Source organism: Trichomycterus rosablanca, chromosome 14 (assembly GCF_030014385.1).
Source record: "Trichomycterus rosablanca isolate fTriRos1 chromosome 14, fTriRos1.hap1, whole genome shotgun sequence".
NCBI classification, from domain to species: Eukaryota; Metazoa; Chordata; class Actinopteri; order Siluriformes; family Trichomycteridae; genus Trichomycterus; species Trichomycterus rosablanca.
This window is the reverse complement of record NC_086001.1, coordinates 13,287,471-13,309,076: the sequence shown is the minus strand read 5'-3', so window position 1 is coordinate 13,309,076 and position 21,606 is coordinate 13,287,471. Positions and strand designations below refer to the sequence as shown.

Sequence of the window (21,606 nt, the reverse complement as noted above, 5' to 3'; positions counted from 1 at the left end):
TTACACCGGATGCCCTTCCTGACACAACCCTCCCTATTTATCCGGGCTTGGACCGGCACTACAGTGCACTGGTTTACGCATTTTAGTGGCTAGATACCCATAGGACACTTCAGTGTCTCCAATTAGCCTGGCTGCATGTTTTTGGACTGTGGGAGACACGGGGAGAACATGCAAACTCCGCACAGAAAGGACCCGGACCGCCCCACCTGGGGATTGAACCCAGGACCTTCTTGCTGTGAGGCGACAGTGCTACCCACTTTGCCACGGTGCCGCCCCTATATTTTTTAAAATTAAAATTCTTAGAGTTCAAATTGTAGTTTGAGAAACACCCAGAAATGTAAAAATAGTTCAAGCTTTCTGCTTTAGCTACAATTCAGTGTTCTCTGTGTGCTAAAGGTTTCACATTTCTCTGTTTTAGTCAACAAGCTATCAATAACAATCGACTCTTTCTATAAAAATATCACTGGGAATCATATTGGATTTTTAGAAATGTAACACTCTGGATCAGCCTAAAATCTTTAGAAAATATCAGCAAAAGGATCAGCAGCAGCGGTGGTTTCACTGTGGCTTCTAAAACAAGCTCACAAGTACAAGCAGGGAAACTCTAGCAGAATCCAATGAAATAAAAAATCACTTAATGGGGTAATTCAATTCGACCATGTGCTTCCGATGCAGCTTTTACCAGCTATACAAGCCTGTGAATACTCATCCCAGGTCAGGTTTCTTCTCAGAACATGTTCTCCATTTACCAGAATGAAAAACAAAGCCATCTCTAACATACAGCGTCTCAGTCAAAGGTCGGAGTATTAGTCAGCCTTCATGCTGGTTTACCCTCATGCTGGACTCTGGCTGATGATATTTCTTCTGTACCGTGTTTCTTCTTGTTACTTAAAATTACATACACCGATCAGCCATAACATTAAAACCACCTCCTTGTTTCTGCACTCACTGTCCATTTTATCAGCTCCACTTACCATATAGAAGCGCTTTGTAGTTCTACAATTACTGACTGTAGTCCATCTGTTTCTCTACATACTTTTTTTTTGTTCAGTTTGCATCGTGCTTCCTCTCTGTCTATGCCGAACCCTGCCCTGACCGAGGAGATCGAAGCTAACCCATATCCCCTCCGAAACATGGGCAGCAGCCGGATGCATTTTTGCCAACCACACATTAATGAGTTTGGCGCCACCTAGCGTTGCATGCGGAGAGACACACCCTAAGGGCACTCTTCCTCATCTCTGTACTCAGAATCCAGCTCTGGTTGCAGCGTGTCTTTTTTTTACCGCTGCGCCACCTGAGCGGCTTTCTCTACATACTTTTTTAGCCTGCTTTCACCCTGTTCTTCAATGGTCAGGACTCTCCCAGGACCACTACAGAGCAGGTATTATTTAAGTGGTGGATCATTCTTAGCACTGCAGTTACACTGACATGGTGGTGGTGTGTTAGTGTGTGTTGTGCTGGTATGAGTGGATGAGACACATCAGTACTGATGGAGTTTTTTAAACACCTCACTGTCACTGCTGGACTGAGAATAGTCCACCAACCAAAAATACATCCAGCCAACAATGCCCAGTGGGCAGCGTCCTGTGACCACGGATGAAGGTCTAGAAGATGACCAACTCAAACAGCAGCAATAGATGAGCGATCGTCTCTGACTTAACATCTACAAGGTGGACCAACTAGGTAGGAGTGTCTAATAGAGTGGACAGTGAGTGGACACGGTATTTAAAAACTCCAGCAGCGCTGCTGTGTCTGATCCACTCATACCAGCACAACACACACTAACACACCACCATGATGTCAGTGTCACTGCAGTGCTGAGAATCATCCACCACCTAAATAATACCTGCTCTGTGGTGGTCCTGACCATTGAAGAACAGCATGAAAGGGGGCTAACAAAGCATGCAGAGTAACAGATGGACTACAGTCAGTAATTGTAGAACTACAAAGTGCTTCTATATGGTAAGTGGAGCTGATAAAATAGATGATGGGTGTATCTAATTGTGGCGTGTGCCTTTCCCTCTCCCTGTGAAAACATGGCATAGTGGAGGACGGAGGGGTGATGAATTGCGACTGCAGAAACTCAATATACTGGTAACCTTCAGCTTATGGACCCAATGAAATAAAGTGGATGAATGTTTCTATTCAATGACTTTGTCAGATCATATGAGACCAGAACTGGGTCAAGGTACAGGTGTATTTAATAAGTGAAGATATTATATCTCAGGAGGTGCTATAAAATCATTTCCCTCACTAAAACTTATACACCATATGGACAAAAGTATTGGGACACCTCTTGTGTATTTGTGTGTTTTTCTTATTTATGCATTTCAGCCGCAACAATTGCCAACATGTGTGAAATCAATTATATAAAGGAAATTACATTTTACCTTTGCAGCAAAATTTAGGGAAGGCCCCTTTTGTTTCTCCATGACTGTGCCCCTGTGCACAAAGCAAGGTCTGTAAAGACATGAAGTAAAGCTTGTGTTTAATCTTGGTTCTCAGATCTTCTACTTCAGTGTCATTTGCTGAGTCTGAGAGAAAAGGCCCCACAAAGCCCTCACACACAGACAGTCAGAGTACGCTTCCGTTTTACTGTATGAAGAACAGAGATTATATAGCTGATGGGTACATGAAAATGTAAGCCTATGTCTAAGCTTAGCGGAACTCAAATGGTAGAGCACAAACAGAATTATTTATAAGCATAGCTAGGGGTGTTGGGGTCTTTTGAAACAGGTGCTGTGGTTAGCTGTTACTGAAATGAGCATCTCTGTTATAACACAGAGGCCAAAGGAGAAGAACAAGTCACCAAAAGTTATGGACACCTTGATATTTAACCTAACTGCTTGGTTTAAAGAAAGTCCAGTGACCTGCACAGAGCCCAGACCTCAGTCCCACTTAACAGCTTTGGAATGAGCTGGAACATCAGTTCCCAGACGTGCAAATGCTCTTTTGACTAAATGGGCACAAATTTCCACAGACATACCTCAGACATCATTGTAGCTGAAACGGTTATAGAGGTCACAACGCTTTAATGCCTTGTATTTGTTTAAAATGGATTGTCCAACAAGCTTATGGTCAGGTGTCCAAATACTTTTGGCTATACAGTGTATGTGCCAACACGGTATCAAGTCCATTTTTTATTTTAAGGTTGCACAGTAAATTAATTGCCATGTTGGTTGGGGTCGAAGGGGTGGCACGGTGGCTTAGTGGGTAGCACTGTCGCCTCACAGCAAGAAGGTCCTGGGTTCGATCCCCAGGTGGGGCGGTCCGGGTCCTTTCTGTGCGGAGTTTGCATGTTCTCCCCGTGTCTGCGTGGGTTTCCTCTGGGTGCACCGGTTTCCACAGTCCAAAAACATGCCACCAGGCGAATTGGAGACACTGAATTGTCCTATAGATACCTAGCCGCTAGATGCACAAACCAGTGCATTGTAGTGCGGGTCCCAAGCCCGGATAAATAGGGAGGGTTGTGTCAGGAAGGGCATCCGGCGTAAAAACTGTGCCAAATCCCACCGGAGACCCCTAACGGGAAGAAGCCGGACATGCCAACCCCGTAATCTAAAAACGGGACAAAGGCTGAGGAACAAGAAGAAGAAGAAGAGTTGGTTGGGGTCGAAGCTTTAGCTCTGTGTAAAATGGTTAAATGCAATAAATCTTTTTTTTATGGACAGGCATTGTTATGTTAAAATCTCCTTAAAACTGAGCAGCCACCTGTAGCACTGTCCTGGCATCTGCCATCTAATATATTTTAAGGTCAGACTGCAGGGTGGTGATGCATGATTCATCAGTCAAGACAAATGTGTTTCCACTGTTTCATAGCCAGACATTAGCTAGAGTGGTAAAAAGTAAACTGCCAATAAAGTAAGGACATGGTGATTTAAGGTTGTATGTGAGTGTTCTAAGTGATTAAGGTGCAAGCCAGGTCCATGAGGTGCATCCCATGAGTTGTGCCTATAACACAATAAACATGCTGTGACCTTTTTTCCCAATTATTCATTTAGGCATTATGCGTAGTTCACACTACACGATTTTTGCCCTGATTTTTGCTCGGCGACTGGTCGGCGCTAGATTTGCCGGCTCGGGAGCAACTCGGCGTTCACTCGGCGATCGAAACTCGGCTCTCAAGTGCGCTCGGCGACCGAAGCGAGATTTCTAGCATGTCAGATATCTGAATCTGAGTTGCCCGACTGGCAATGAGTGCTATGTCGAACAGCCAATGAGAACGCAAGATACGGGGTGAAAGGAAACACAGGGAAGGAAACGCGTGGAATCATTAAACCTTTCGTCACTTCTCACGTTTGTTTTCGTGACAGAACGTAGTTTGGGAGACCAGAGAAGCTCGCCTGCGATTCCAGTTGGTGATAGATCGTGTAGTGTGAAATACACAATGACTTGAAAGACTTCGATTACAAGAGATCCAGTCGTGTAGTGTGAACTGTACAGCGACCTGACAACTTGGAAAGTCATGTAGTGTGAACTTGGCATTACTCTACATGAGCATCAGACCCAAGCAGGAACTGTAGCACAGTGGTTGAAGATGACTGGACTATAAAATGCCTTTTTTATAGTTATTAGCCTGAACACTTTGATAACAAACTACCGCCAGTATGCTACAGTGTTTTATGATCAGCTTTTGGAGTTCCTTTTTTGGTTTAACTGAGTAAACTATCCACTTTGGTTTGTTGCTTCTTGCTTATTTTCTTCAACAGCTTTGATTTTTTCAGGGTCGCGGTGGGTCTGATTTACTGGGTGAAAGGCAGAAAGCACCCACAGAGCAAACACACATACACATTTTCATATACACAGTCACACCTAGAGGGACTGTAGTATCTCTAATTAACCTGACTGGGGCAGCACGGTGACTAAGTGGGTAGCACTGTTGCCTCACAGCAAGAAGGTCCTGTGTTCGATCCCCAGGTGGGGCGGTCCGGGTCCTTTCTGTGTGGAGTTTGTATGTTCTCCTCGTGTGGGTTTCCTCCGGGTGCTCCGGTTTCCTCCCACAGTCCAAAGACGTGCAAGTGAAGTGAATTGGAGACACAAAATTGTCCAAGACTTTGTTTAATATAACCTTGTGAAGTGATAAAGCTTGTGTAATGAGTAACTACCATTCCTGTCATGAATGTAACCAAAGTGTAAAATCCTAATAAACAAACAATTAACCTGACTGCATGTCTTTGGACTGTGGGTGGAAACCGGAGCACCTGGATAAAACTCACACAGACACAGAGAGAACATGCAAACCCCAGACAGAAAGCACCCAGATTGCTTTACCTGGAAATCGAAACCAGGACCTTCTTGCTGTGAGGCCACCAAGCCACAGTGTACTACATCCTCAACATCTAATTCTGAAAGTGTCTCTATGGATGCTTACCTATAGATTTTTGGACTGTTATGAATCACATTGATTCAACCACAAGTGAGTTAGTGAGGTTGGAACATGTTGTTGGGGAGTTATGATAGCATGACGGTCTTCCAATCTATCCTAAGTGTTGAGTGGGACTGTCCACACCACAGTCACGTTCTTCCAAGAAAGTGCACAAAATCAAACAGACATCTGAGGACTAAAGACTTAATCTGGGATTGTTTTGAATGGTTAGGCTTATCATTCCTCCAGCATCAAACTTTAGTTAACTTTTTCTCAGCATTCATTAAGTGTTAGATCAGGGCTCTGATCTGGCCATTGCTATTAATGGAATTCTGCTCAAACCTTCACAAGCAGTCTGTAACCTTGCTGTTATTTATGGCCCACTGCTCGAGTCTGACACCCTTATCAGCTCCCTCACCATGGGTGTCTTTTTTCAACTATATAACATAGCAACTTCGTCCTTCACTTATTATAAAAGATGCAGAGACTTTAATTCATGTCTTTCTAACTTTAAGACTGGACTACTACAATGCTTTTCCTTCCAAAACCACCACTAGATTATAAGAAATTCAAAACTCAGCAGCTTCAGTACCTACCCAGTAAGAAGTTCTTTCTTTCTTACAGAGCTTCTCCATGATTATCTGTCTGAATTACTCCATCCCTACACACCCTTAAACCCGCGGGAAGGGGGGGGGGGGGGGGGGGGGGGGTAGTTAGGTGGTCATTTGGTGTTTCACTCCCAAACTCTGGAGCTCCCTTTGTAAAAAACCTTTGTAACATCTTTTTGCAGTCTTTGCAGCTAAAAACTACTTTGATCCCCCATTCCTATAGTCCTGATTTGTTTTGGTCTAGGGTTGTTTTTTCCCCTCTGTTGTTAATTATTATTGTTTGTCGAATGTCAGTTTTACTTGGAAAGGGTCCTTGAGCTTAGGAAAGGTGCTATATAAATAAAACATTATTATTAGTAGTAGTAGTAGTAGTTAAAACTTGTATTGACATGACCTAGCTGGGTTTTAAGTGGCACAACTTGGCTGTGCCTGAGGTAGGGGTTCCTGCAGTTGCAGCCTTTGCTGGCAGGTTGAGACGTCTGCATTGGTGATGGATGATTCGCATGTTCCAAGGCTTTTCCACCTTGCAGTAACAATACTACCCTTGGTTCTAGGATGACAAGATGTGATGAACAGAGCTTTGGAAAGGTTGCAGCCTGTGAAAGAGAGTATCATGTTAAAAAGTCTTTTAGCTTTTATATCACTCTGTCTGCTCTTTGAAGATTAAAGTCTTTGAACATTGTACCCATTGTACCTGGTATGAGTGGATCAGACACAGCAGCTCCACTCACTGTTCACTCTATTAGACACTCCTACCTAGTTGGTCCACCTTGTAGATGTAAAGTCAGAGACGATTGCACATCTTTTGTAGCTGTTTGAGTTAGTCATTTTCTAGACCTTCATCAGTGGTCACAGGACGCTGCCTATGGGGTGCTGTTGGCTGGATATTTTTGGTTGGTGGACTATTCTCAGTCCAGCAGTGTCGGTGAGGTGTTTAAAAACTCCATCAGCATTGCTGTGTCTTATCCACTCATACCAGCACAACACACACTAACACACCACCACCATGTCAGTGTCACTGCAGTGCTGAGAGTGATCTACCACCCAAAAGGGGGCTAACAAAGCATGCAGAGTAACAGATGGACTACAGTCAGTAATTGTAGAACTACAAAGTGCTTCTATATGGTAAGTGGAGCTGATAAAATGCACAGTGAGTGTATGGCTGATCAGTGTATTTCTGACCCCTGGTATTCCATCCAGACTATAAAAAACTACACTTTTCACCACAGAAAACATTTATTATAGCATAAATAGCAATCCTCAGAGAGGCAGCCAAGCGCTGAGGTATGTTATTAGCAGACTTTGTCAAAGTGAGGAAGTAGGTTTGTGTTCTGATATCTTTAATTTTTTGGTCTCTTAGGGGGAAAACGCTTTGCATGGGTACAGCTAGATGTTGTGGTAGTAACTTCTCTTACAAATGGATGTTCAGTTCAGTCTAAAGTTTACATACACTTGTAAATGATATGCATTTCTTGGTGGGTGTTTAGATTTCAATGATTTCTTGGTGATGTCATTTCAATGATGACATGGATAACTTTTTTAGTTATCTGGAGTATACATTTGCTCATGTAAGACAATCACAGTAAACTTTGTGGCATGGCTTCATAATTTATTAACAGTAGCTGGGGATTTGTCTAGATGGTCAAATATATGGTCAAGAACTACCAAAATCCTGCCTCCAAGCCAATCATGATGGAAAGCTTGGTTGACTGTAAACATTGTTACTCATGTTTTATGTTCTGATTTAAAGCAGACTTGTATTTTAATGGTTCTAGCATTACAAATGACCAGACAGATATCCTCCTAGCTTAGTGACATCTTGGTGTTTCTTCTTGACGTTTGGAAGAGACTTCTGTTCTAGGTGCAGTTAAAATAGCTTTGTTTGCCGCTCAGGTGGCGCAGCGGTAAAAACACACGCTGGAACACCAGAGTTGGGATCTTGAATACATCGTATCGAGTCTAAGCTCTGCCTGCCAGCTGGGCTGAGCAGCCACGTGAACAACGACTGGCCTGTTGTTCAGATAGGGGTGGGATATTAAAGCCGGATAGGGACTCTCATAACTAATGCAATTACAACCTCTGCTGGCTGATTGATGGCGCCAGCACAGAGAAGGGGAAAAGAGTGCTGTCAGGGTGTGTCTCTCCGTACACAGTGCTGATCCGCATTGCACTCGTCAAAGTGTAGGTGACAAAATGCATACGGCTGCTGCCCACGTGTCAGAGGGGGCGTGGGTTAGCTTCGTTCTCCTCAATCAGAGCGGGGATTGGCATTGGTGGAGAGGAAGCATGACGCAATCGGGCAATTGGACGCGCTAAAAGGGAGAAAAAGAGGAGAAAATACATAAACTAAATATATATAAATATAAAAAATAGCTTTGTTTAAATAATCATAGGGCAATCTACCTACTTGCTTGTTTTGGATAATAATAAGAAAATCAGATATGTAGCCAATTTAATAAAGTAAAATAAAAAGCTTCTATCTACAGGTTCAGTGTTACGCAACCACAATAAATTGTGAACAGACTAATAAAAGTTTTTGGAAGTATTAGATTTAAATGCTCTGGCTATATACGGAGCTAAAAATGCAGGAGTTACTGTCTAACTACTGCTCTACTACACACATGACAGCTGTTTGTATAAAGCACTGCATTAATCACAGCGTCCCAGCTTCTACTTCTCGTCTCTGAAGAATTACAACACCTACACCATCATCCACTTTTTCCCAAGCATCTCCTGCTAATTTATTTAAGAGACACTTTCCTGCATGAGCTCTCAGCTTCCCGGCTGCTAATATACCATGTGACTTTAATTTTTTTACATGTGGGCCATAGAGCAAAGGTTTGGTGCTCACCAAAACGACACTTCAGCGAGCTTTACTGGGCCAGTGACTGGGCACACCTTATTTGTTAACAGTTTGGGGAAGGCATTTTCCTGTTCATCGTTTGATGAGTTTGGTGTGGAGGAGCTCTGCTGGCCTACACAGAGCTTTAAACTTCAAACCCATTGAACCTCCGGGATGAATTGAAACATTAATTTGCAAGCCAGACCTTCTTGTCAAATGAGTGTTTTTTGACTCAAAAATCTTGGGAAAAGCCCTCACAGAACAATAAAGGCTGTTAAATTCACTGGTAAGGGAAGGGGGTCTCAGTATCTATGGTTTTGGATTGGGATGTTCAACAGGATTATAGTCAGGCCCAAGTACTTTTGGCTAAATAGTGTAAAATAACAATTAGAAAATTATTCTAAATTATTAAACATTTTCTATAACCTCCCCCAAATTCCCTCTTACAATTCCTCTGTCACCTCTCATAAATGTCATGTTGTGAAAGTCACGCTACACTCACTGTTCCTCCACTACACATGTTGGTGCTTCAACCAGCTAGCAGAAGTTGCATTTTTGCTGGTGTAATGTTAAGAAACCTCTATGGCACAAATGCTCAAGCTCTCTATGAAGGTACCCAAGCACCCATTTGTTTTTAAATCAAGACCAATCTTGCTACAGTTAGAGTAAACATGAATACCTTCTCCTGCACCTTGGAGTTTCCATATTATTAGGAATCCCTGGTATAATATTGATTACACCTTTGTTGTATTATTGGATTACATGATGGCAGAAAGACCTTTGGAAGTGATCCTGGAAATATAAAGACAGGCTTAACTACTAAATCTGAGTTCAGGTCTCATCATTGATAAGCTCATGTTGGTGAGAATGCTGAGACTCTTGCCTCATTGGTGATGTTGTTGGAGGTTAATTGGTAAGTTGAGTGGACTGAAACCAGAACTTGAGACGGCAGCTTTATAGACGATCTGTTTTCTGTCAACTTGCCATTTACTGTAATATGATGCGTGGTTGAGCCGCTCTTCTTCTGGAGAAAATGTCTTTTCCCCAGAACAATTTTTAATTCAATTTGTGGCTCCTGCCTAAAGCTAAACATTAAAATACATGAATGCTCATGCGTGGTATATTTTGTGCTGCGGTCAGATTGTGTGTATGAAGCCTACTGGTTTATTAGGGATAACCACAAAAGCATCTATTTTACTGCAATATGTTTATTATTTTATCATTTATACATGTACATTTAGAGCTGTTTCCGTAGTGTTGTATGATTAATTATGAGCAGCGTTCACTGTTTGATGCCATATGTCGAATTTCTTGACCTTGATTTAGAGCAAGTTTGTAGAAAAAAATGACTTTGTAGCACTGGAGAATACACTTCTTAAAATTATGCTGCTATGGTAAAACATACAATGATGCTAATATGCTGTAAAAACAGCTCTGACCTATAAAGACAGGTTCCACAAGACATCTGAAGAAGTCCTGTGGCATGTTGTACCAGACATGTACCAGTATGTCCTTCAACTTCTGTATGTTGTGAGGTGGATCGCCCTACAGATCTTGGAGACAAAAAAATTTTTATGGACCAGTTAACCTTCTTCTGTTGCTCTGATGTCTTATATACTCATTGAAGGTGCTTTCAGAGATGGACAGGAGTTAGGATGGGTACTTTGACTGGTCTGTGACTATACAGCCAAATACACTGAAGAGTTTGATGTATTGTGTGTTGGGACACATTTACCTTTTAACCTGTATTAGAAATCATCAGCAATTTGAGCCACAAGTCTAGGCTTCCCAACAACCTGTCAGTGTTTCATGACTTGTCCCTTCTCAGACCACTGCCAGTGAGCCAAAGTCTGACCTGTTTCAGAGACAAACCTGGCCCTAACGATTTGGTCCTTATTGAAGTCACTCAGGTCTTTGTGCTATTTATATCTGCTGCATTCAACATGTGACCTACTAGTTACTACCATCAGCCCAACCATGACTAACCCTTTCCAATGTACTTATTTTTGTGGTACTTACTATTACCACAAGCACTACTACTAGTTTGGGTATGGCACAGCAACATGGGTCCTCTGTTCTTGATTCAATCTATTCATCCACTTGCTGTCTGTGTAGGGTTTTGCCTGGTCTTTTCCTGTTTGCATATTCTCCATGTGTTAAGTTAACCTTTCCCAAAAAGGTTAACAGGCTGCTAAATTGCCCCTAGGATTGAGTGTCGTCTGCAGTAGATTGACACCCTGTCTTGGGTTTATTTCTATCTTGTTGATTTCTGCTTTTTTGAGGTGCTGTAGGACCCTATTTGTCATACTGTAATTGAAAGGGGGGTTATTCAGAAAACCTGTGTCTATCCACGTTTTTTCTTTTTTCCCCTGGCTTATGTTGGATTATTGTCTTTTTTGCAAGAGATCTTTGATATACAAGCTTGATTAATAAAATCACTGTGCTGCCGCTAAGGTGGCGCAGCAGTAAAAACACATGCTGGAACCAGAGCTGGGATCTCGTATACATCGTATCGAATCTCAGCTCTGCCTTGCCGGGTAAAACTGAGCGGCCACATGAACAACGATTGGCCTGTTGTTCAGATATGGGCGGGACTAAGCCGGGTGGGTTCTCTCTCCCATGACTGGTGCAATTACGACCTCTGCTGGCTGATTGATGGCGCCTGCACAGAGATGGGAAAAGAGTGCTGTCAGGGTGTGTCTCTCCGTACACAACGCTGAGCTGCACTGCACTCGTCAACGTGCTGGTGATAAGATGCATACGGCATGCTGCCCACATGTCGGAGGGGGCGTGGGTTAGCTTCGTTCTCCTCAATCAGAGCGGGGATCGGCACTGGTGGAGAGGAAGCATGAAGCAAATGGGACGCGCTAAAAAAAGGGAGAAAAAGGGGAGAAAATCCATAAACAAAAAAATATATATATAAATATAAAATCACTGTGCTTATCTACTTCAAAAAGTGCCAGCTGCTTGTTAACAACTGGTGTTTTAAAATCACCACTTTTTATTTGATCAGTTCTATGCTATGGACTTTTGAATATAATTCTTAAGAAGTAAATTATACTTATAATCATGATAATTTACTAATCAGATTTCTAGATTGGTTGGAACAAAATTTTTACAACATTTGTAGGAACTGCCATATCAAAATCATCTGACTGGAAACTGGTTGATTAATAGGTGATGATCTGCTTTGCATCTTAAAAGGAGAAGAAAACAGCAGCGCTTGTGTCTGTATTTTCAGAGAGAAGAATGTGTGGTTTTATGTTACCACTGTAGTCTGGTGGGACTGATGACACAAATCTTGAGTGTTGAATTGTTTCTGGTGACCTCTGTTCAGTGTGCTGAAGGTTCATCGTAGGGGTCGTAAATGTTTATTTGTCTGGTAACTTGTGTGCTGGGTTGGATATTAAATTCCATCACATCCTGAAGGTTAGTATGCTGGTACTATGATATAGAGGCTTTCTTCTGGTCTACAGGAATGTTGCATCCCACATTGTGTCAGAATGTATAATTTTTTAATAATAAATAAAAAAATATTAAAGAAATTGCATTTATATCCATCGGTAACCAAATCAATGACTTAAAATACACAGATGAGCCAGACCACCCACCAAAAATTGCACTGCCTATTAAAAAACAATCGTGCTTGTAACAATCAGGAATATATAAAATGTTGGGCTGATGGTAGTAACTTATAGCTCAAGTGTTAAATGCAGCAGATATATGCAGCAAAGTCAAGATTGACTTTGTTATAAGGGCCAGATTATAAGGGTCAGACAACTAGTTTGAAGTGTCTTGGAAATAAATGTGGTTAGTTCTCACGAACAACACTCCAAAGTGGGGCACAAGCCTCAAACTGCAAACAGGTTGCTGGCAGCCAAGACTTGTTAATAAAAGAGGACATGAAAACGCCACAGGATTCTTCGGGCCAGTTAGCCTTCTTGTGTTGCTCTTATGTCCAGTTCCGATGTTCATATACCTATTAAAGGTGCTTTTAGCGATGGACAGGAGTTAGGTTAGGTTACTTTGACTGGTCTGTGACTATACAGCCAAACTCACAGATGGATTTGATACACTGTGTTGGGACACATTTATCCTTTAACCTGTATTAAAAATCATCAGCAATTTGAACCACAATTCTTGGCTTCATGGCTTGTCCCTTTTCAGACCCCAAGTCCGTCTGTAAGCACCCCTTTCTGTTTCGGACACACTTGAAACCAGTCACATGGCCTTAACAATTTGGTATGTGACCTACTAGTAACTACCATCAGCCCAACCATGGTTTTGGACTAACCCTCCCACAGGACTCCTTTAATTGTCATGTAAAGTCACAGCTCAGAGCTGTGTTGACTACATATTAGGTGGCTGGTCCTAAATTTTCATCTAATTGATGTACAAACCTCATTCTCTTGGATCTTTATTTAATTATTTTGACAATAAATTCTTCAATTTACCGACTTAATTACAAAGGTTTTAACACACCAATTTAATTGTATTTTGTAAACATAACAGAGATGTTCAAAAGTCACTAAATACGAGCCCGAGTCAAGTCACAGTCTTTAGGCTAGAGTCCGAGTCAAGTCACGAGTCTTTAGACTAGAGTCCGAGTCAAGTCACGAGTCTTTAGACTAGAGTCCGAGTCAAGTCACAAGTCTTTAGGCTAGAGTCCGAGTCAAGTCACAAGTCTTTAGGCTAGAGTCCAAGTCAAGTCACAAGTCTTTAGGCTAGAGTCCGAGTCAAGTCACAAGTCTTTAGGCTAGAGTCCAAGTCAATTCACGAGTCAATATAATCTACACAAAACATATATTGGAAATGTAGCATTTACATAAACAAATAATATGTAAGTTCAGATAAAAAACAACAAAAGATTAGCAACTGTATTTTGCCGTTTTACTTAGTGCCTTTACTTTCCTAGTCATTGTGCAAATGAATGTAATTTCCGTAACAACAAGATACCAGTTAAAAGCTTAAACTGATAAGTTTTATTTTCATTGCAAAACAAAAGCGCATGATAAATAATGGCACAGCGGCCAAAATCCAAAACACAGCAAACAAAATCATAACCACTGCACATGTTTAATCTGTCAAACACTGTATGCAGGTTCTGTTATGGTACAGCCAGTGTTGAAAAGCATGAAGCAAAGTGTGTTGGATTTATATTAAATTTTAGTTTCATAATGCGTCCCTTTATTAACTTATCTTCATGAACAGCTTTATCTTGACCAGTGTAGAGATAAGGCTAGAGCCTTACTGCTAACACACCCAGGACAGAACAACCATTTATCACAGCATATCCACTTATCCACTTATCATCTATTATTCTACATTCGCTCAGTCAGTCAGTCAACCTACTTTTCAGAGCAAGCATAAGCTGCTAATATCTACTATAATATTTCAAGTTTGTTAAAAAATGGAAACTGTGAAAACAGGACAAGTATAAACAGTTGTGAAGTACTGACAAAAAGTGACCAAATACAGGTCTAACCCAGGGCCCTGCGGTCTGATTGCAAACCATGCTGCTACACTTTTCAATGCGTAATAATGTCTGGCTAAGCAAAAAACATCTGCCGGTAGATTGCAGTAGTAATCAGTGGTACTTCACAATCATGTGCCATTATGGGTCAAAGATAATCAAATTCTAATTACGTGCAAAATTTCCTTTACTGTGCAAAAACAAATCTAGTTTGTCTAGTGATTTTTTGTTGGACTGGAAGTCGGCGCCTTATAACCACCTTAAAATAAGTGTGTCTTTGTGTACATGGTTTTGCACCCAAAATCCTGCCGTGACCGAGCCGTAGCTCTGGCGCATTATTGTGAGCGGTCAGAAATAAACATGACACAAAGCACATTAAGTGGACAGTCCCGAGTGTTTATCTGTTGCAGTGCCTGCAGCACTGGCTGCTTTGGCTCTGTCGAGATGATTAAATATCCCGTTAAATAATCGCTGCTCTGTGATCTGTGCTCTGCTGCACTCTGTACTCTCAGCCTGACAGGATTAGTCCCGTCTGTAAGTTTGGCTCTATTGATTCTGGACACAGGCCATCATCAGTGCTGGCAGCTCCTCAACTTTGGTGGTTCCTGTCTCCTGGGCATGATTCTGTGGAGTACACAATAAACTATTCAGACTCAAAAGAGGTTTATGCCTGTCTGCATAACCTTATTTATACAGAGCTTTACATTACAGTGTAGGATAATTGGACAGATTTTGCTGTCTTAGCCAAAATTGCTCATCGTAAATGATTTTTTTTGTGATGAGTAAGGATCTTGATTGTGGTAAGTGCAATGTGACCGGTGGGCATTTCAGTGCTCCTGCGACCAAAGACAGTCGATGATCAAAGTCCTACATTGTGAGGCTGCTATGAGGCTCAACCAGTAGAATGAAGGTGACGTGAAACAAACGTACGAAACATTTGATTCTGTCATATTCAACTAGTGATCTAACAAGTGATCATTTAACATACCAACCTAATCTCAATGTACACAGGTTAGCCCGATCATTCTTTTTTTATTTTTTTAAATATTGTCTTTTATGCGTTTTCTCCCCTTTTTCTCCCTTTTTTTAGCGCATCCAATTGCCCGATTGCATCATGCTTCCTCTCCACCAATGCCGATCCCTGCTCTGATTGAGGAGAAGAAGCTAACCCATGCCCCCTCCGACATGTGGGCAGCATGCCGTATGCATCTTATCACCTACACTTTGACGAGTGCAGTGCAGCTCAGCGTTGTGTACGGAGAGACACACCCTGAGAGCACACTTTCCTCATCAGTCAGCCAGCAGAGGTCATAATTGCACCAGTCATGAGAGAGAGACCCCATCCAGCTTAGTCCCACCCATATCTGAACAACAGGCCAATAATTGTTCATGTGGCCACTCAGCCTAGCCGGCAGATTCGATACAATGTATTCGAGATCCCAGCTCTGGTTCCAGCGTGTGTTTTTACCGCTGCGCCACCTGAGCGGCCTTTAGCCCGACCATTCTTACAATTGCTTACACAGATGCTAACTGGTTGGAAAATAGTCTTCATACGTCTGTTTGAAGAAGAGGGATGTCGTGTTGTTCACTTTTACCAGCCACAAATGGCTCCAAACTTTCCTTCTGCACCTTTTTGTGTTGTATTCAGACACATCACTGCCTCCATTATATAATTGTGATTTTTTTGCATAACCTCATATCTTAACATGTACTGGTATTATAAGAGCAGTAAAATGCAGTGTAAAGCTAGCTTTACTCAAACCCCAAATCACTTTTCAGAATACATTAGACTCACTTTAACCCTTAAATTCATGTTGTCTTAACAGATGGTTGTGTGGATAGAGTGAAGAACATCACAATAATCAGGCACCAATATATTAATCTTAAGGACATAATTAGGACATAAGCAACTCCTATATCAATAATGTAAATAGTTAAGCATATTGAAATGATGTAGTAAAAGGCCTAAATGCTTTGTAGTGGGATTTATCCATCTAGAGAATCATAAGTTCTTACAGGGGGCTTTATATGCTGCAATCCAATACATTCCATTAAGCTTTAATGATGTCTGCGTTTCCCACTAACAACTGAGCTTAGCGATTTTTCACTAACAACTTTATAACCAGTTTTGCCTTTTTAGTCTCCAAGTTTTAAGTACTTCTTTGTTTACCTTGGTCTACCTCTGCATCTGTACTGGAAATGCACCTCCAGTCAAAAAACTGAACCACATACATAAATGTTCTCATTATTATATCACAACATTCTTGTACTTCCTAAGTACACTGTTAGACTGTAAAACTCTTTGCTAAAGCTTAGGTTCAACAAAACAGTGTAAAATAAGAGGACACTAAGTGGTTAAGTGATAAGCTTAGTAGGCCAACATGTAGCCATTTCTACATCAATTAATAAATAAAAATTTTTTTTACTAGTACTACTACTACACTGGAAAAAGCATTTCATTTAATTTATTTCATTTAAATGTGTACATCAACTAATAATCTCCTGTAGTTGACTCAATTTAAATTATTTGAGAAATGTTTAAAAGCCTGAAATAAGATTTTATACCATATACACCGATAAGCCATAACATTAAAACCACCTCCTTGTTTCTACACTCACTGTCCATTTTATCAGCTCCACTTACCATATAGAAGCACTTTGTAGTTCTACAATTACTGACTGTAGTCCATCTGTTTCTCTGCATGCTTTGTTAGCCCCCTTTCACCCTGTTCTTCAATGGTCAGGACCACCACAGAGCAGGTATTATTTGGGTGGTGGGTCATTCTCAGCACTGCAGTGACATGACATGGTGGTGGTGTGTTAGTGTGTGTTGTGCTGGTATGAGTGGATCAGACACAGCAGCGCTGCTGGAGGTTTTTAAATACCGTGTCCACTCACTGTCCACTCTATTAGACACTCCTACCTTGTTGGTCCACCTTGTAGATGTAAAGTCAGAGACGATCGCTCATCTATTGCTGCTGTTTTGAGGTCATCTTCTAGACCTTCATCAGTGGTCAAAGGACGCTGCCCACGAGTCACTGTTGGCTGGATATTTTATGTTGGTGGACTATTCTCAGTCCAGCAGTGACAGTGAGGTGTTTAAAAACTCCATCAGCATTGCTGTGTTTTATCCAGCACAACACACACTAACACACCACCACCATGTCAGTGTCACTGCAGTGCTGAGAATGATCCACCACCCAAATAATACCTGCTCTGTGGGGGTCCTGACCATTGAAGAACAGCATGAAAGGGGGCTAACAAAGCATGTAGAGAAACAGATTCTAAATTGTAGAACTACAAAGTGCTTCTTTAAGGTAAGTGGAGCTGATAAAATGGACAGTGAGTTTACATAAACATATTTGAGCCTGGTGCTATGCATCACCATTACTACCATATATAATGAAAACATTAACATTTTCATTTAATCATTTGGGGAAATACGTTTCCATCATAAATCTGTCAGAACACAATAAATTATAATAAAAGATTGTGTCGTGGATTGAAATGAGTTACGATGCTTCCTGTTACGACTTCTCAGAGCTTCCATGAAATTGAATGATAGCTTTGGATTCTAATCATTATTTGTCCACAGACGGGTCTCAGTGCTAGTGTGATGAATATTTATGTGTAATCTGTGAGCTGATACACTGTGGTTCTGTGGTTTAATGATTTAGTGAACAAGTACTAAGGCTATAACTATTCATCAATTATGCTCAGGTTTAATGACGGTAATTATTTAACTGAAGAGTAGAAGTTCAGATCTTTCACATACATGGCAGTTGAACGCAGCAATGCTGACTTAAAAAAATGGTAAATTTTCGTTTCAGTTTACGAAATTGATGATAAGGCATTCATTTATTATTTACTGAATGTCTCTAGGCACATTCTACACTGAATCAAATTAAACTTAAAATGTGTGTGTGTGTGTTTTCTGTTTCCTCTAGTCTCAGCAGAAATGCATTGTGATCTTTGCTCTGGTGTGCTGCTTTGCTGTCCTGGTGGCTCTGATATTTTCGGCCGTGGACATCCTGGGAGAAGATGAAGATGGCATTACGGAGGAAAACTGCAGCAAAACCTGCCAGTAAGATCATTAACAATATTACAAAATTCCATAGGGTGCAAGAGTCCTTAATTAAGACAGTGTAAAGATAACAGTGTGTGTGTGTGTTATTTAAACTAATAGTTACTATATAAGCACCATAAAAAGCTCTGCAGCAAAACAAAAATAATTTGCTGGATTTAGTGGATCTGCTGGCTTTCACACAACCCCAGAGCAGGATAGATCCACCCCTAAGCTTAACAGTAGCCAGGGTTTTCTTTTTATTAATCACTATTCCCATTTGTGTTAATTATGGCAGAAAAAGAAAACGGATAATTCATTATTCACAGCACTTTCTAAAATGCCTTTGGCACATTGAATTCAAAAAGTTTTTCAGACCACTTGACTTTTTATATTGCACACTACACTGATCAGCCATAACATTAAAACCACCTCCTTATTTCTACACTCACTGTCCATTTTATCAGCTCCACTTACCATATAGAAGCACTTTGTAGTTCTACAATTACTGACTGTAGTCCATCTGTTTCTCTGCATGCTTTGTTTAGCCCCCTTTCACCCTGTTCTTCAATAGTCAGGACCCCCACAGGACCCCCCGCATGTGTTGTGCTGGTATGAGTGGATCAGACACAGCAGCGCTGATGGAGTTTTTAAACACCCCACTGTCACTGCTGGACTGAGAATAGTCCACCAACCAAAAATATCCAGCCAGCAGCGCTCCGTGGGTAGCGTCCTGTGACCACTGATGAAGGTCTAGAAGATGACCAACTCAAACAGCAGCAATAGATGAGCGATCGTCTCTGACTTTACATCTACAAGGTGGACCAGCTGGGTAGGAGTGTCTAATAGAGTGGACAGTGAGTGGACACGGTATTTAAAAACTCCAGCAGAGCTGCTGTGTCTGATCCACTCATACCAGCACAACACACACTAACACACCACCACCATGTCAGTGTCACTGCAGTACTGAGTATGATCCACCACCTAAATAATACCTGCTCTGTGGTGGTCCTGTGGGGGTCCTGACCATTGAAGAACAGCATGAAAGGGGGCTAACAAAGCATGCAGATGGACTACAGTCAGTATTTGTAGAACTACAAAGTGCTTCTATATGGTAAGTGGAGCTGATAAAATGGACAGTAAGTGTAGAAACAAGGAGGTGGTTTTAATGTTATGGCTGATCAGTATAAATTTCGCATTTTGACACCAAACACAGCAGGATACGTTACAATCGGCCCTTTGAGGGCCACCATAACGCTGACGTGGCCCTCGGTGATAATGACTTTGACACCTTGTGCTAGGTGAATTAGTGGCTATATACTAGCCTCTTTACTATTTGCAAATTGTATCTAAAGTGTAGTGAAAAAGTTATTGTCTCTTTTAAATTACTCCTTTTTCATATTTTTATAAAAAAAATACATAAGCACAGTTTTCAAACAAGCATTTATTTATTCTATTTCTAAGCTTTTTTTAGAATCTTAATTTATCTTTAAGACTTTCTCAGCCATTTTCTTCAATATACTGTATTGAATTACAGCTCTGACTTTGTTAAATTACACCATTATCCAGTGTAAAGTTGCTCCTAATGTAGATCTGATTACCTGCAAAAGCCCCGTGTTAGCAGTTTGTCCCCAAAATAGAATGTGATCAGCAGTGCTTCTGCTCCTCTGAGTTTTGGATTGGCTGTGCTGCTGGCCGGAGTGACATCTCTTTGAGTTGTGATCACGCTTTCGTTCACAGCTTTTCCTTCACACATTCTTGTTACCCAGAACATTTTTCAGGGTTGGCCATTTGCCTAATACCCTGGAGCATTCTACCTCCATTTCCTTCTAATATGTGTACCAGATTGCAATGTAAAGCTCATTCAGTTCGGCTCTAAATAAAAGGTGATACCCTGATGAGATTAGCTCTGTTCCTTCCCTGATTAAGGCCATTGGTGGTCATTTGTGGCTGTTTCTAGAAGGCAAGAGAACTGCCTATTAGCACTTAATACAAAGGAGGGACTGGAAAGGCTCTCTGTGTTTTGCTTAGCTACATGTTTGAAATAAAATTGCTGCTAAGAATTTAGTTTTTTGTAGATTTGTTAGGTCAATTTTTTAAATGCATTTTCTCCCCAATTTCCTTCCGATTTAGCGCACCCAATTTTGTCCTCCGCTGCTGAGGGATACCAGATTGCATCCGAGGAGAGCACGTCGCTGTACACGCCTCTTGCGACACGTGTACAGCCCTCCTCTTCTCGCCCCTGCATTCTGCACAGGCGTCTCTTCCGCCAATCAGGGTCCTTACACAGCGTATGAAGACCCACCCACCCAGACATAGTCCGGCCCCCACCCTGCAGATACGGTGGCCAATTAGTATCTGCTGCAGGCACTGCCAATTATGCCCGCTAGATGGTGCCCAGCCGACCGGAGTCAACACCGAGTTTCAAACCGAGGAGTTCAGAAACTCGGTGCTAGTGTGCAAGCGGAATATCCCGCTGCACCACCTGGGCGCCTTGTAAGGTCAATTTTGAGTCCTAGCGGTGGCACCTTAAATAGTCTAATAAGCAGGGCTTAAGACTGAGTTGTCCTGTTGACCTGGCTGGGCATTCGTTAGACGCAGCTGACCATGCCTGAGGGAGGGTGTTTGAATAGAAGCAGCATAGCACTTGTCTGTATATGCAGTATGGCTTTCTGTGATAGTTCACCTCCGTGTTGAAGGGGGTGTGTGATAGTCTGCTGCCCTATTTGGTCAGGGCAATGGCAGCGCTAGCAGCGAAATTGCAGTCAGGGAATTAAAAACAGTAAAAAAGACACAATTACTAGTGCCTAAGGAAATACAAATGAAGAGTCACCTTTTTGCTGCTTGAGGTGCCGGCCACAAGATTAGCCACTGGCGAATGAAATTAGAAAAATGGGGGGGATGCTGAGAATGATTTGCTGTAAACATAAACAGCTTAATAGTGGATCAAATTAGATTCACTATTAAATGCTCTACCCATGGTGGCATTAGTACTGATTTACTATTTAAGGCATAATATGCTATTTAAAAAAAGCTTTGGCAAATTAGCAGAAACAAAATTGACATCATTATAGTTTTTAGCCATTTATTTACTTGTACTCAAACTGTGATCATTTTACAAAACAGCCATTCAAAAAAGCTGGAACAGTGTATAAAATGCAAATAAAAACAGAAAGCTGTAATTTGTAACTACACATTGACCTGTATTTACACAGAAACAACATGAATATATTTATTTCACCTTATAAAATTGGA

General features: G+C 41.4%; 1 protein-coding gene across 1 annotated transcript in view; it reads left to right on the top strand.

The window, feature by feature from the left end:
• The window catches only part of LOC134326690 (inactive phospholipase D5), a 97,044-nt gene that overhangs the window by 52,156 nt on the left and 23,282 nt on the right, over positions 1-21,606 (top strand). The window contains 1 exon segment of the mRNA XM_063008873.1: positions 18,236-18,372. Within this exon segment, the coding sequence (XP_062864943.1) occupies positions 18,236-18,372 (137 nt within the window).